The sequence below is a fragment of the Phaseolus vulgaris genome, chromosome 8, assembly GCF_051622355.1.
Source record: "Phaseolus vulgaris cultivar YP4 chromosome 8, ASM5162235v1, whole genome shotgun sequence".
NCBI lineage: Eukaryota > Viridiplantae > Streptophyta > Magnoliopsida > Fabales > Fabaceae > Phaseolus > Phaseolus vulgaris.
Genome location: NC_143505.1, coordinates 2522221 through 2536890, shown reverse-complemented (window position 1 = coordinate 2536890; position 14670 = coordinate 2522221). Strand labels below are relative to the sequence as shown.

Below are 14670 nucleotides of genomic sequence, written 5' to 3'. Positions count from 1 at the left end.
TTTTTAGAATAAAATTGTTTCGGTATGGGCGAGGCCGACCCCTGACCTCCCTACCCGAGACCTGGTCAACCTGACTAAAATCAAAGGAAAGCCGATCGAGACTTGAGAGACTTGGCCGAGATGACGAGGTCGACTGCTTGCTTAACCGAGACCTTGGAAGACTTGGTCGAGACCTTAAGAGACTTGGCCGAGACGACCGACACCATTGGAATTTGGTCGAGGGTCGGCCCATACCATGGGTACTTGGTCGCCGGCAGACCCCTACTACAGTTAAAGCTCAAACCAAGATTAGTGAAGTTAATCCATCATTAAGAATTAGGTAATGCAACCTTAACCGGTATCCACATCAATAAACGAGTCCAACAAGGTAAGCCCATTAGAATAATATAAATAGTACGTATTCCAATGAATAAGGTATGTCATTTATTATTGTTCACCTACCTGAGAGTTGACCACCCGCTTTACTGACTTGAGCGTTGGAGTGTCTTCGCAGGTACCCCCACCATCCGGTGTTGGTCGAGACCGAGTGCCAAAGGAGAAGCAGGAGGACGAGAAGAATCCCAGCTCATCACCCAGTCACCTGACCGACCGAGGGAAGGAGAAGAAGACTTCAATAGTTCTCTAGTTCCATCTCCCTAGTCGGAACAAAAATGTTATATTATAATAAAATAATAATTTACCATCTCCCTAGCAGGAAAAAAAATGTTATATTATAATAAAATAATAATTTATTTAAATATTAAAGGAATGTAATGGCTGTAAGATATCATTACTCAAGATAGATTTTGTTACGATGTAAATAATACAATAAAATCATTCAATACAAACCAATTTTTAGAAAAAAATAATAATTAGTTGCAATAGTAACTAAATTAGAAACATTTTAGAAATTAAAAAAAAAATTCTAAATTAGTTTATATTATTGTTAAATAGTTTCTCATATCTAATTAGCTATCAAGATTTTAATTAACAATTATTTAGATTCTAAATTTGGTAACAAAAATTTTGGTCTCTAATTAGATACAAATTTAAAATCATTTAACAATAATATAAACTAATTTAGAAATCAAAAATTTATTTAGTCCCTAAAATAGTTTATAATTTAGTTACTATAGCAATTAATTCTTTTTTTTTCTATAAAATATATTTCTATTTCATAATTTTATTATAGTGAGATTTCGTTAAAAATTACTTAAAAAAGTAATTTTTTAAAATATTATATTTGTAGATATGTCTTATACGATAAATATGATTTTATTGTAAAGAAATTGCGTTTATAAATAAGACTTCAAACTCTAGGTACTATAAATTTTTAAAAGAAAATGATAGAGGAACATCTAAACCTTACTATAAATAATTTTAAATAAGAAGTCATGACGCATATTCACGAGCTTCTTTGTATTCAAAAGACAAAAAAAATTCATCACTTAATATTTTTTACAATAATTTTTAATTATACACATAGAAAATATAATTTTTTTAATAGATCAGAAACAATTATTAAAAGTTATTGAGTATAATAGGAATGGTGATATGTTGACACCACAAACAATAAAGAATAAAAAAAACATGTATATGTGTTTTACCGTGTGTCCAAGAGATCTTTTTCATGTTATAGATTTACAAGAACAGAAAAATTTGTTTTATACTATAAAAATAAAAATAAGAAACATATATTGACAATGTTTATAATATAAAACAAAATCATTTTTCAAAAAATGATTTTTTTACACCTTTGGATTACTTATGTGATAGGGGTATTCTTGTAAAATAATAGGTAAAAAGTAGATGTAATTTGGAGCATTGGAGGTCAAATTTTAATAATCGTTAATAATGGTTTTTGCCAATAAGATATAATGATGATGGATGTTTGTGATATCTGCTTGTTCTTGCAAGGACAGAGCATACTCAAGTTGCACCTCCACTTCACCCATTGTTGGTCGCTCTTCTGCTTCATAATCCACACATCTTTGGATGATATCTATAAACACTTTCCAACACTCTGGCGCAATCTTTCCTTTGATATCCATATCAATATTCTCCTCAACAGACTCCAGAAATCCATCTATTTCTCTCATGGAAAAATAGTTATTCTTTCCACACGCAACTTGTAATAGAACAATACCAAATGAGTAAACATCGGTTTTATCTGAGACGATACTGTTCTTGAAACACTCCTGAGCCAAGTAGCCAATAGCACCTATAAATGAAGTATGATCTTAGTCTATCTGACAAAATTTCATTACAGTAAGTAAAGTCATAAAATAAAACTTTACCAGCAATAGTATCTACTTTAATTGGCTTTGGCTTTGACATAAAACGTTGTCCCTGTAAGCTAATCCCAAAATTTGAAAGCTTTGGCTCCATGTTTGCATCCAAAAGAATGTTGAGAGGGTTGATATCACGATGAATGATGGTGCGCTTTGCTCCAGCATGAAGGTAGTGCAATCCCCTTGCTGCTCCTATGCATATCTCTAGCCTCTTCTTCCATGACAGTTCCCCACGTTGTAGGTGACTATACAGAGATCCATTGGGCATGTACTCCAACACAACAATCTTCTCTTTCTCGTGGTTGCAGAATCCAGTAAGAGAGATAATATTAGGGTGACGAAGCTGGCAGAGCAACTCAATTTCATTCTTAAACTGGTTCCATTGCTCCCCTCTTTCATGCGCATCCTTATTAAATCGCTTTATAGTGACTGTATAATCAGAACCATCGTACTGAAGACAACCTTTATATAGTTCGACACCAAATCCTTCATGGTCAATGAGCCTCTTATGATCAAAGTTGTTGGTTGATTTCCTAATATCGGCAAGAGAGAAGTGATGACACTGTTGTAAAAAAGAACCTAATATAGCAAAACAAAAACGAAAAACAGAGTGTGTGAAACGGAAATGGTTTGTGCGTGGAAAACCCTAGCTTTTTGATTCTGTTGGAGGAGATCTCGGAAGTGCAGTAGAAACTGGAACTTACCGAGATCTTCGCACTCGTTGCCCTCTCCACCCTGGATCGTGGCCGCATGACTGGGAAAGCACTACCTTGCCCTTCGAAAGTTGAAGAACGTTGCTCCGCTTCCGCGCACGCTGTGCCGCAGTTGCAAGGTTGGACGGAAACACGTGGGTTTGGAAGTTGGAACGGATTCTTGGATCCTCTCCCTATATAAGAGAGCTCCACCCTCTTCAGAAATGCATCTCTCACTCTCACTACTTCATCTTCTTCCTCCGATTCATCATCTTCTTCCTTTCCCCAATTTTTCTCTTTTTAATTTCTCTTTCCTCTTTATTTTAATATTATAATATTCTGGGTTCTATTTGATATTACTCTTTTAGAAGAGAAACTTGCTAGTTCTGATCCTCGGAAATTACCGGGAAGTTCCTGTTGTATCCTGGGGGATTTGCGGAATACACCGCGGATAAGTCCTTACGGACAGTGATTACTCACGCCTCGGGAAACCTTTTTGTTCGTTTTAAAGCCTATATTACTACAATCGTAAGGACTTATGGCTGAAAATCCGAACAACAACGACAACACTGCTCCGGAAACATCAAATGTTGTTTCCGCAACGCAAACCATTTTTGCGAAACTTTTTCCGGACGTCTCCAAAATTGAAGTCTTCACCGGTCAGAACTTCCGACGTTGGCAAGAACGCGTGTCCACCCTATTGGACATGTACGGAGTTGCTCATGCACTTACAACTGCCAAACCCGACTCAACCACGGCTGCGAAACAAGTTGACGACTGGATCCATGCGAATAAGGTATGCCGTCACACTTTACTCAGTGTGTTATCTAACGATCTGTTCGATGTTTATGCTTCTTATAAGAATGCGAAAGATATTTGGGATTCTCTTATCCTCAAATATACTGCTGAAGACATCGTCAGACAAAGGTTCGTAATTGCAAAATACTACCGCTGGGAGATGATCAAAGGCAAAGACATCAAAATCCAAATAAACGAATATCACAAGCTGATTGAAGATATCAAAACTGAAAGCATAAAATTGCCAGATGAATTCGTGTCTGAACTCTTGATCGAAAAGCTTCCGCAGTCTTGGACGGATTACAAACAACAACTGAAGCACAGACAGAAACAGATGTCTCTATCAGATTTGATCACCCACATCATCATTGAAGACACAAACAGGAAGGAGTGCGCTGCTGCAAAGGCCAAAGCTTTGTCTGCCAAAGCAAACGTGATAGAAGACAAACCAGCTCCAAAAAGGTACGAGAAAAAATTTGATCACAAAAAGAAACCTAATAACAAATTCTCTCGTCCCAGTGGAACTAACCCCACTTTCAAGAAAAAGGGTAATTGCTTTGTCTGTGGAAAGCCAGGCCATCATGCACCTCAGTGCAGACATAGGGCTAAAAACGACTATCCTCCTAAGGCAAATCTAGCCGAAGGGGAAGATACTATTGTGGCAGTCGTTTCACAAGTAAACCTTGTGACAAATGTGAGCAAATGGGTGGTAGACTCTGGGGCTACCAGACACATCTGTGCAAACAGAAATGTGTTCACCTCCTACACAAGTGTGGGGGATGGAGAAGAACAAGTATATCTCGGTGACTCCAGGACAACTCCTGTCCTAGGAAAAGGAAAAGTTCTTCTGAAGCTCACATCTGGTAAAACTCTAGCTTTGAATGATGTGCTACATGTACCATCAATTAGAGTTAATTTGGTCTCTGTGGCATTACTAAGCAAAGTTGGGGTTAAAGTGTCATTTGAATCTGATAAGATTGTTATAACAAAAAACAATGTTTTTGTGGGAAAGGGATATTGTGATCAAGGCCTTTTTGTATTAAACATTTCTGAAATTATGAATGAATCTACATCTTCTGCTTATATTGTTGACTCGTATGATATATGGCATGCTAGATTAGGACATGTGAATTCTTTGTATGTTATAAAATTGCAACGACTAGGATTAATCAACATGCATGACAAAGAAAGTAGTAAATGTGATGTATGCGTAGAATCTAAAATAACGAAGAAAACATGTCACTCTGTAGAAAATTCTTGGTTTAATTCATACCGACCTTGCTGATTTAAAACAAACCATGTCTAGAGGTGGTAAAAATTATTTTGTAACCTTTATAGATGATTTTTCTAGATACACCAAAGTGTATTTAATTAAACATAAGGATGAAGCTTTTGACATGTTTTTAACTTACAAAGCGGAAGTAGAAAATCAACTTAATAAGAAAATTAAGAGAATTAGATCAGATAGAGGTGGTGAATATGTTTTATTTAATGACTATTGTGTAAAAGAAGGTATTATTCATGAAGTAACCCCACCATATTCACCTGAGTCTAATGGAGTAGCTGAAAGGAAAAATAGGACTCTTAAAGAAATGATGAATGCCATGCTTATTAGTTCTAATGCTCCTGATAACTTATGGGGTGAATCTCTGCTTACTGCGTGTTTTTTACAAAATAGGATACCACATAGGAAAACTGGTAAAACACCCTATGAATTGTGGAAAGGTTATCAACCTAATTTGAAATACCTAAGAGTGTGGGGGAGTTTAGCTAAAGTGATGTTACCTGATCCTAAGAAAAGGAAAATAGGCTCTAAAACATCTGATTGTATGTTCTTAGGATATGCAGAACATAGTGCTGCCTATAGGTTTCTGGTTCTTAATAGTGACATAATTGAACGCAACACTATAGTAGAGACAAAAAACGCTGAGTTCTTTGAACACATCTTTCCGCTAAAGAGTAGTGGTACATCTGAACAACCTATAGATAGTGTTAGTGATACCTTGAGTGAGGATGTTAGAAGAAGTAAAAGACAGAGAAAGGAAACATCTTTTGGAAATGACTTTTATACTTATCTAGTTGAGAATGATCCAATAAGTTTTGTAGAAGCTACTAGTGCTCCTGATGCTAAACATTGGGATAAGGCCATTAAAACAGAGCTTGAATCAATTAAGAAAAATAATACGTGGACCTTAGTAGATCTGCCTAAAGGAGCAAAACCCATTGGTTGTAAGTGGATCTTTAAGAAGAAGTATCATCCTGATGGATCCATAGAGAAATATAAGGCAAGATTAGTTGCTAAAGGGTTTACTCAAAAACATAACATAGATTACTTTGATACTTTTGCACCTGTTACTAGGATTTCCTCTATTCGTGTATTGCTAGCCTTAGCATCTATCCATAAGTTAGTAATTCACCAAATGGATGTTAAAACAACTTTTCTGAATGGTGAATTAGAAGAGGAAATTTATATGACTCAACCTGAAGGTTGTGTAGTCCTAGGTCAAAAGGAAAAAGTATGCAAACTTTTAAAATCTTTGTATGGTTTGAAACAAGCACCAAAACAATGGCATGAAAAACTTGATAATGTTTTACTTTGTGAAGGTTTTTCTACCAATGATGCTGATAAATGTGTGTATTCTAGATCTGAGAATGGTGAATATGTCATTATATGTTTGTATGTGGATGACATGCTAATTTTTGGTACATGCAATGATATAGTTTTTAAAACAAAATTATTTCTTGGATCTAAGTTTGAGATGAAAGACATGGGTGAAGCAAGTGTGATTCTAGGAGTTAAAATCATAAGGAAGGGAGATAGTATATTACTATCCCAAGAAAAATACACTGAGAAACTTCTAAAGAAGTTTGGTTACTATGACTTTAAGTCAGTGAGTACCCCTTATGATGCTAACTCTAAATTAAAGAAGAACAGAGGAGAATCTATTTCTCAAACTCAGTATGCCCAGATAATTGGGAGCTTATTGCATTTAATGAGCTTTTCTAGACCAGATATTGCTTATGCAGTAGGTAGATTGAGTAGATGCACTCAATGTCCTAGTCAGGATCATTGGGAAGCACTTGCGAGACTCATGAAATACTTGAGAGGTACAATGGATTATGCCATTGAATATAGTGGATTTCCCGCTGTGCTAGAAGGGTACAGTGATGCTAACTGGATCTCTGATTCAGATGAGACAAAATCCACTAGTGGTTATGTATTTACACTTGGGGGTGGTGCAGTTACATGGAGATCAGCCAGACAAACTATTATTGCAAGATCAACAATGGAATCTGAGTTTGTTGCTCTAGAAATGGCTGGTAGTGAAGCTGAGTGGTTGAAAAACTTCTTAGCAAACATTCCTTTAGGAATGAAACCAACCCCATCTGTATCAATGCATTGTGATTGCCAATCGGCAATAGCCATAGCTAAAAATAAGAGCTATAATGGAAAGAATAGACATATACAATTAAGACACAATTTGGTGAAACAGCTGTTAAAGAGTGGAACGATTTCTATTGACTATGTCAAGTCAGAACGGGATTTGGCAGATCCTCTGACAAAACCCCTAGGGAGAAAAATGATTTTAGAAACATCGAGGGGAATGGGACTTAAGCCACTTGCAAACAAACAAGAGATGGAAACCCAACCTTTGTGATTGGAGATCCCATGAATAAGGTTCATATGGGTAAAAACAAGTCACTTGTTAGTTCTGTTAGCACTAATATTGATTTTAAATCAAGTTTGTCCATTCCTATGGTGTGTGTGAAAGTGCTAGATACTACATTATCGAGAGGATAACCTTTGTGGTTAAAATTCAGAAGTAAGAGAGTTTTAACGATTTACAAAGTTCTAATGATTTTCATATCCCTTATGGGTGGTGTATGATTTGTAGCATACACTTGATGAAATCACCTATATAAGTGTCAAGTGGGGCCGCTTGCATGAGATCTTGGCAAGATCTCTAGAGCACTCATGAATACCGGGCACGCGCATGGCCTAGTAGCGCAACACAGCGATAACAGCAAGTAATGTGGGGGTGTATTGTGACTGATAAACCTCTAACACATACTAAGTGTCTTGGTTCATATAGCTTGCTATACCAACTACACTATGTGTTACGTTCATCAATCTAAGACTGGTTCATATAGCTTGCTATACCAGATCTGATGCATTACATTTTAGATGAACCCAGAATATTCTTTTCTTTCTCTATCTCTATGTTTTATCTTTTGCAATATGTGGGGGATTGTTGTAAAACAGAACCTAATATAGCAAAACAAAAACGAAAAACAGAGTGTGTGAAACGGAAATGGTTTGTGCGTGGAAAACCCTAGCCTTTTGATTCTGTTGGAGGAGATCTCGGAAGTGCAGTAGAAACTGGAACTTACCAAGATCTTCGCACTCGTTGCCCTCTCCACCCTGGATCGTGGCCGCATGACTGGGAAAGCACTACCTTGCCCTTCGAAAGTTGAAGAACGTTGCTCCGCTTCCGCGCACGCTGTGCCGCAGTTGCAAGGTTGGACGGAAACACGTGGGTTTGGAAGTTGGAATGGATTCTTGGATCCTCTCCCTATATAAGAGAGCTCCACCCTCTTCAGAAATGCATCTCTCACTCTCACTACTTCATCTTCTTCCTCCGATTCATCATCTTCTTCCTTTCCCCAATTTTTCTCTTTTTAATTTCTCTTTCCTCTTTATTTTAATATTATAATATTCTGGGTTCTATTTGATATTACTCTTTTAGAAGAGAAACTTGCTAGTTCTGATCCTCGGAAATTACCAGGAAGTTCCTGTTGTATCCTGGGGGATTTGCGGAATACACCGCGGATAAGTCCTTACGGACAGTGATTACTCACGCCTCGGGAAACCTTTTTGTTCGTTTTAAAGCCTATATTACTACAGACACAGGTCTTCTATTCTTGTTGTATACTGACATGAACTTGTGCGCTTAGAATGGCAGAAGCCACAATATTTGAGAAACATTCTTGTTCCTAATTTCTTTACTCCAATGATTGTCTCTAGTTTCTAATATATAATTGACATTTGGCAACCCCGTCTTCTTTCATTGCCTATTTCCTTTGAGTTTCTCAGAGCTTCCATGTTTTGGCCCTACACGTTTCTTTCTCACAATATATTTATTACATTGTTTCCATATCTACTTTTTAATGTAGTGTTTTGTATCCAAAGTTTGTTTTTCAAGCTAAATCAGGAACATGTACAGCGCAGAGTGGGGTTGACAGTGGAAGAAACAAACAAAAAAGATTCAAATTATTTCTAAACGCCGTCCTAATTGACCATTTCATATATGACAGATGAATGAAGGGATAAGGAAGAAGTCTATATGGACTATTGTGCAACACGTTTTGATCTTCTTTTTCAAAAGGAGACGCGTAAATGAAACCAAAACAGAGATGAATGCTACTGGGAAAGTGACTTGACGAGTAATTAATGAAGACGGTATCACAAATTTTAACAATATTTGTCAAATGTGTGGGGTTCAACTGTTCCAAGCACACAAGTTCAAATCAGAGGAAGTATCTGCTTTAAAGATACTCTAAGTCTGATTTATTAAGCGTATTTAATTAACATCTAAATAATAGACACAAATATTTTTAGTTATTTAAAAAATTAGAAATTAATCATAAAAAAATAAATATTTTAGTTTTTTAAAAATCGTTAGAAACTAGTCTTCCAAAATAATTGACCTAACTCATCGAATTAATTTCATTTCTAGTGGAAATATTTGTGTTTAAAACTTAAGGTTCTTTAAATTAGTTTTTAAAGAACTAAAAATATAATTGTAGTTTTTTAGAGGTCTAATTTTTGCATCCTACGTAAGAATGTTTTTATTCACGCTCTCTGTGTTTCCTTAATTAAAATATAACGTTGATTATTAACTTCTAATTTTGTAGTGTTTTCTTCAAACTACTAAATTACCCTTTCTATTGAAATCCATGGTATTTCCTGTAAAATATTTTATAATTTTTATGATACATTAAATTTTTTATTGTTTGTTTCTATTAAATATTATGAATATGTTATAAAAAAATGCTAAGGGATTTGTATAATTAAAGTGTAAAGTTTATAATTAAATATAAATAATAATATTCTAAAACAAGTAATTAATTTGTTGTTGATGAATGTTTTACTAAAAGATCAAAATTGTTTAATTTCAGAAAACTGAAACATGAAATATATATATGATATTTAATCTTTGTAAAATTAAAAAAATTACAAAATTATAGAAATAAAAAATATATTGAAATTTTTATCTTTATAGTGAGTCCACAAGTCAATGAGCAAGTCATGCAACTATCTTTTTATTTATTAAGTAGAAAAGAAATATGTGTGGCTAGAAAGCATAGTTGCCGACAAATATATATAATTTTCTCTCTTTCTGGCATTGATAGAAGATGGTATAAAAGCTGAATAATAAGTGCTATAAGTGACAAAATGTTGAAGTTGAAAGAAAAGACCTATGGAAGCATCCCATTGCTCCAAATAAATGTTTATAATAATTTTATCAACTCTTCACCTTCGTTATTTGGTAGTTCAATATTTATTGTCCTTTCTTTTTCTCATTAAATTAAATTAGTGTTCTTACTTGGAATTCAACTTTTTTTAACGGAACATTTGTGAAATCTTTGATTTATTAGTATATAAGATGAGGTGTGGAAAATAAGGAAGAAAACATTTTTTTAATAACTAAAAGATGAATTATTTGGTTTAAGTTTAACAACTAAAGTAGGCTTTAAGTAATTATTTAAAGAAAAAGCAAATACCATTGAAAATCACTTTTTATATATCTCAATCAAATTGAATAAATAAACCTTAATTTCTTTTAAGTTAAATAAATGTGAACTATTTATCTAAAGTAAATAAAAGAGTATAAATTCTATATAATCAACTAATAATGGTTATTAAGAAGCTAAGACTTTTATAATTTATCACATATAATTATCTGTTTTATTATTTTTCTAGTTTTTAACTTTTAATTCACATTTATAATTTTTCTCTTTTACAAAATACAAAGTTTGGGTGTGATAATCAAAATGATGCACTTTTGATTTTTATATATATATAAGTTATAATTTACAATTCTAATAAAAAATTTAAACATTATATGCGATATGAAATTATTGAATCATTTATTTTTATTTGTGAAAAAAAGAAAAAGAAATTATCAGTAAATATCTCCCGTTGTATATGTTCCTAGTACGTGCACAATGATCCAATCGACAGAGAACTACCTAATCATTTGCATAAAAAACTTCATTCTTTATATATATATATATATATATATATATATATATATATATATATATATATATATATAAAAGATGAAATAATTGAGAAAATAAGAAAGGTGAGTCTTATTCTCTATAATAAAGATGTTTTTGTGTGTGTGTGTTTGTACGAAGATAACAAATGATCTTACTCTCTCATTATAATGTTAATTGTTATGTTTAAATAATGCTCCAGACAATAACTTTGTTGGTAATTACTCTTATACGGAAAATATAAAAAATACAATTTTCAATAAAAAAAAAATTATAAGTTGAAATCCAACAACAAATACTTTAATTTTTGCGAGAAAATCATGGTTTAAATTTAAAAAAAAAATATTAATTACATAAATTAATTTAAAATACAGATAAAAATTAAATTATTTTGTATTTGAGAAGTGCATGTCTAGAAGAAAAAATATTTATAATATTTGAGAAGTGTATGTCTACAATGATCAGCAGTTGTATTTTAATTTATATTCATGTGATATTAAGTAACAAAATATACGTGTTTTAAATTGAATTAACAGGACATAAAAAGTTAAGTAAATAAATAATATATTAATTAATTATTTAATTAAGATAGATAAAAATATCACAAATTGAGTTCTGTGAGGCTTAAGCATGATTTCATCTCTATTTTAATTATGGGTACTATACCCCCACCTGTTAATTAATTGAAAAGTGAAAGGAGGCTAACTTATGCCCACACCAATTGTCGTAATTGACCATATTAGTCAACCTTTTAATACTAATAAACACGCAGAAGCAGAGATTCAGAGATGGTGAAACACGCTTTCACTTCTTTGTATTCAAAGACAAAAAAAACACTTGAATATGGAATCACTTCCGTTACGTAATTTGTTTTTAATATATCGGAAACAATAACTAAAATTTATGACTCTCATCTTCCAACTAAGGCTTTAGGTTAACAATGGTTTTAGACAATAAGATATAATCACCATGGATGTTTGTGCTATCTGCTTGTTCCTGCAACGACAGAGCATACTCAAGTTGCACCTCTACCTCACCCATTGTTGGTCGCTCATCTGCTGCAGAATTCACACATCTTTGGATGATATCTATAAACACTTTCCAACACTCTGGCGCAATCTTTCCTTTTATATCCATATCAATATTCTCCTCAACAGGCTTCTCCAGAAATCCATCTATTTCCTTCATGGCAAAATACCTTCTTCCCCAGACTATTTCAAGAAGAAGCATACCAAATGTAAAAACATCACATTTATCTGTGACGATAGTGTCTCTGAAGTGCTGCATAGGATGGTAGCCATAACTACCTACAATTAAAATTATTAGCTTTGTTTAACTCACAAAAAATTCATAGCAGTAATGTCTTTATTAAATAAAATATTACGTACCCCAAGTATCATCATCTATTGGAATTGTTTTTGGCTTTGACATAAAGCGTGCTCCCTGTATGCTACGGCCGAAACCTGCTAGTTTTGGCTCCATTTGGTCGTCCAGAAGAATGTTTGAGAGACAAACGTCACGGTGAAAGATGGTGCGTTTGGCTCCAGCATGAAGGTAGTGCAGTCCACGAGCAACTCCTATGCATATCTCTATCCTTTTCCTCCATGACAGTGCTTCTCTAAACCTACCTTGTATGTATTGATCTAGAGATCCATTGGACATGTACTCGTACACAAGAATTTTCTCTTTTTTGTGATTGCAGAATCCTATAAGAGAGACACAATTAGGGTGATGAAGCTGACAGAGCAACTCTACTTCTTTGTTAAACTGGTTGTTTCCTTCGATGTTATCTTCTCCATATAATGGCTTTATTGTAACTGAATATTCAGAACCATCGTCGTGTTGGAGGCAACCTTTGTATAGTTTACCAAAGCTTGAGTATCCAATTAGTCTGGTATGATGAAAGTTGTTTGTCGATTTCTTAAGATCGGTGAGAGAAAATTGCTGGCACAACTCATGTATTAGCGTTGGATGCTGTTGCTGAGATGAACTAGTGTGCTTCCAACCGCAGAAACCCAAACATTTTGGAAACATGGTTCGAATTTGTGACTCCTCTGCTTGCTTATTACTTGTCACTTGTCAAAATCATTCAGCAATCTCTACATCTAACTTCTTAACTATTGGTAAGAAACTAAGGTTGTTCTCTTTCTGTCTCATTTACGCGTTTGGTTTCATAAGAAAAAAGTGAAAGCGTGTTGCACCATCTATGAGGTCAATTAAGACAACTTTTGTTTATTATATATTCGCTGTTGAAGGTGGGGATCGCTGTCAGAACCGGCAAAAACGCAGGAAGCTACAGAGTAAACGCGCATCAAGGAGTATCCAAATACTTGGCTAAAGCCAAGACGTGTATTTAACATGCAAAAAAACTTGTTGGATTCGAGTTTATGAAGTTAGTGTCACGATTAAGGCAAAGACTAGAAATAACCCATAGTTATTTTTTCTTACTAACTCTGTAATCATTTTCATTGACTAGACATGTTCCTTTGTAGTGAAGTCTTGTTCAATGTGATGTTTTTTTCATTTCTGATCACCATTTTATCTTCCCTTCTTTTAAATTGAAACAGTAAAAAGTTTAGCTTTTCAAATTTTTTGCTGTGAAAAAATTGAGAGAAAATGAAGATAGATGAAGATTTTTTTCCAAAATGCACCATTGAAAGTATGCATAGTGTGACATAACAAGAGAAAGCTACTTGGGTCTACTTAAAATATACAGAGATAAACACAATCCAAAAACTTACATAGGACAGAAAAGTTGTTGGAAGATAACGAAGAAAGTCAAATTCTAGACAAGGGTTCAAAAGACTTTATACATCTCAGTTACTGAATTAAATCAACAATGTCTGAGAGAGGTTGTTGTTAACGTTCAAACTCACATCAATTAGTTATCACTTTGAAGATTTTAAAAACATGACAATAATTCTTTATCTCTAAAACAAGACAATATTTAGTAGCATCTTCAAAGCCTTGATCTTGCTGATAATGACTTTAATCAATCTCAAATTCCCTCTAGGATAGGTGAGCTTCAACAGTTAAGATATCTGAACCTTTCTGAAGCCAATTATTTTGGCGAAATTCCATAAGAAGTTTCGCATTTGACCAAGTTACTGTCTCTTGATCTATGTAGTTTATTCTATTCACCAGAGCCAGTCAATCTGTTGAGTTTGAAAATATCCACTCTAAGAAGCTTAATTCGAAACTCAACTAATCTTGAAAGTATTCGTCTTAGTTATGTGTCGATTTCATCACCTGTACCTGATATATTCATAAATCTTACTTCATTAAAACAACTCTCTCTTTACAATTGTGAACTACATGGGGAATTTCCTAATGGAATATTTCCAAATTTTAATTCAAGTGCACAAATTACCATGTTACAACTTTCTTCCACAAGTTTCTATGGTACACTGCCTGCATCCTTTGGAAATCTTAAGTCTCTGAAATTTTTATTAATTTCACAGTGCAAATTTTTTGGTTTTATCCCTTCTACATTTGGAAACCTCACTGGGCTTACGTATCTAGATGTTGGATACAACAATTTCAAGGGTCATCTTTCCTCTTTATTGGTAAATCTTACCAAATTAAGCACCCTGAGAGCAGGTTTTAATGAATTTTCTAGTGACACC

At 33.9% G+C, this 14670-nt stretch overlaps 2 protein-coding genes across 3 annotated transcripts; both read right to left on the bottom strand.

Moving 5' to 3' along the window:
- Positions 1-1657: 1657 nt before the first annotated feature.
- LOC137825476 (receptor-like protein kinase ANXUR2) lies at positions 1658-3270 on the bottom strand. Of its 2 annotated transcripts, none has more exons than XM_090293886.1 (3): positions 2975-3270; positions 2277-2849; positions 1658-2200 (listed from the first exon to the last, which is right to left on the bottom strand). In XM_090293886.1, the coding sequence occupies exons 2-3, from the start codon at positions 2536-2538 to the stop codon at positions 1818-1820; spliced, it is 645 nt and encodes a 214-aa protein (XP_090150012.1). In that variant the 5' UTR covers positions 2539-2849; positions 2975-3270; the 3' UTR covers positions 1658-1817. The 2 variants fall into 2 exon arrangements, with proteins under 2 accessions (XP_090150012.1, XP_090150011.1); XM_090293885.1 differs by having other exon boundaries at positions 2277-2803; positions 2975-3254.
- Positions 3271-11833: 8563 nt separating this feature from the next.
- On the bottom strand, positions 11834-13552 carry LOC137825474 (receptor-like protein kinase ANXUR2). The gene is made up of 2 exons (XM_068631141.2): positions 12433-13552; positions 11834-12351 (listed from the first exon to the last, which is right to left on the bottom strand). The coding sequence occupies exons 1-2, from the start codon at positions 13076-13078 to the stop codon at positions 11966-11968; spliced, it is 1032 nt and encodes a 343-aa protein (XP_068487242.2). The 5' UTR covers positions 13079-13552; the 3' UTR covers positions 11834-11965.
- Positions 13553-14670: the final 1118 nt, after the last annotated feature.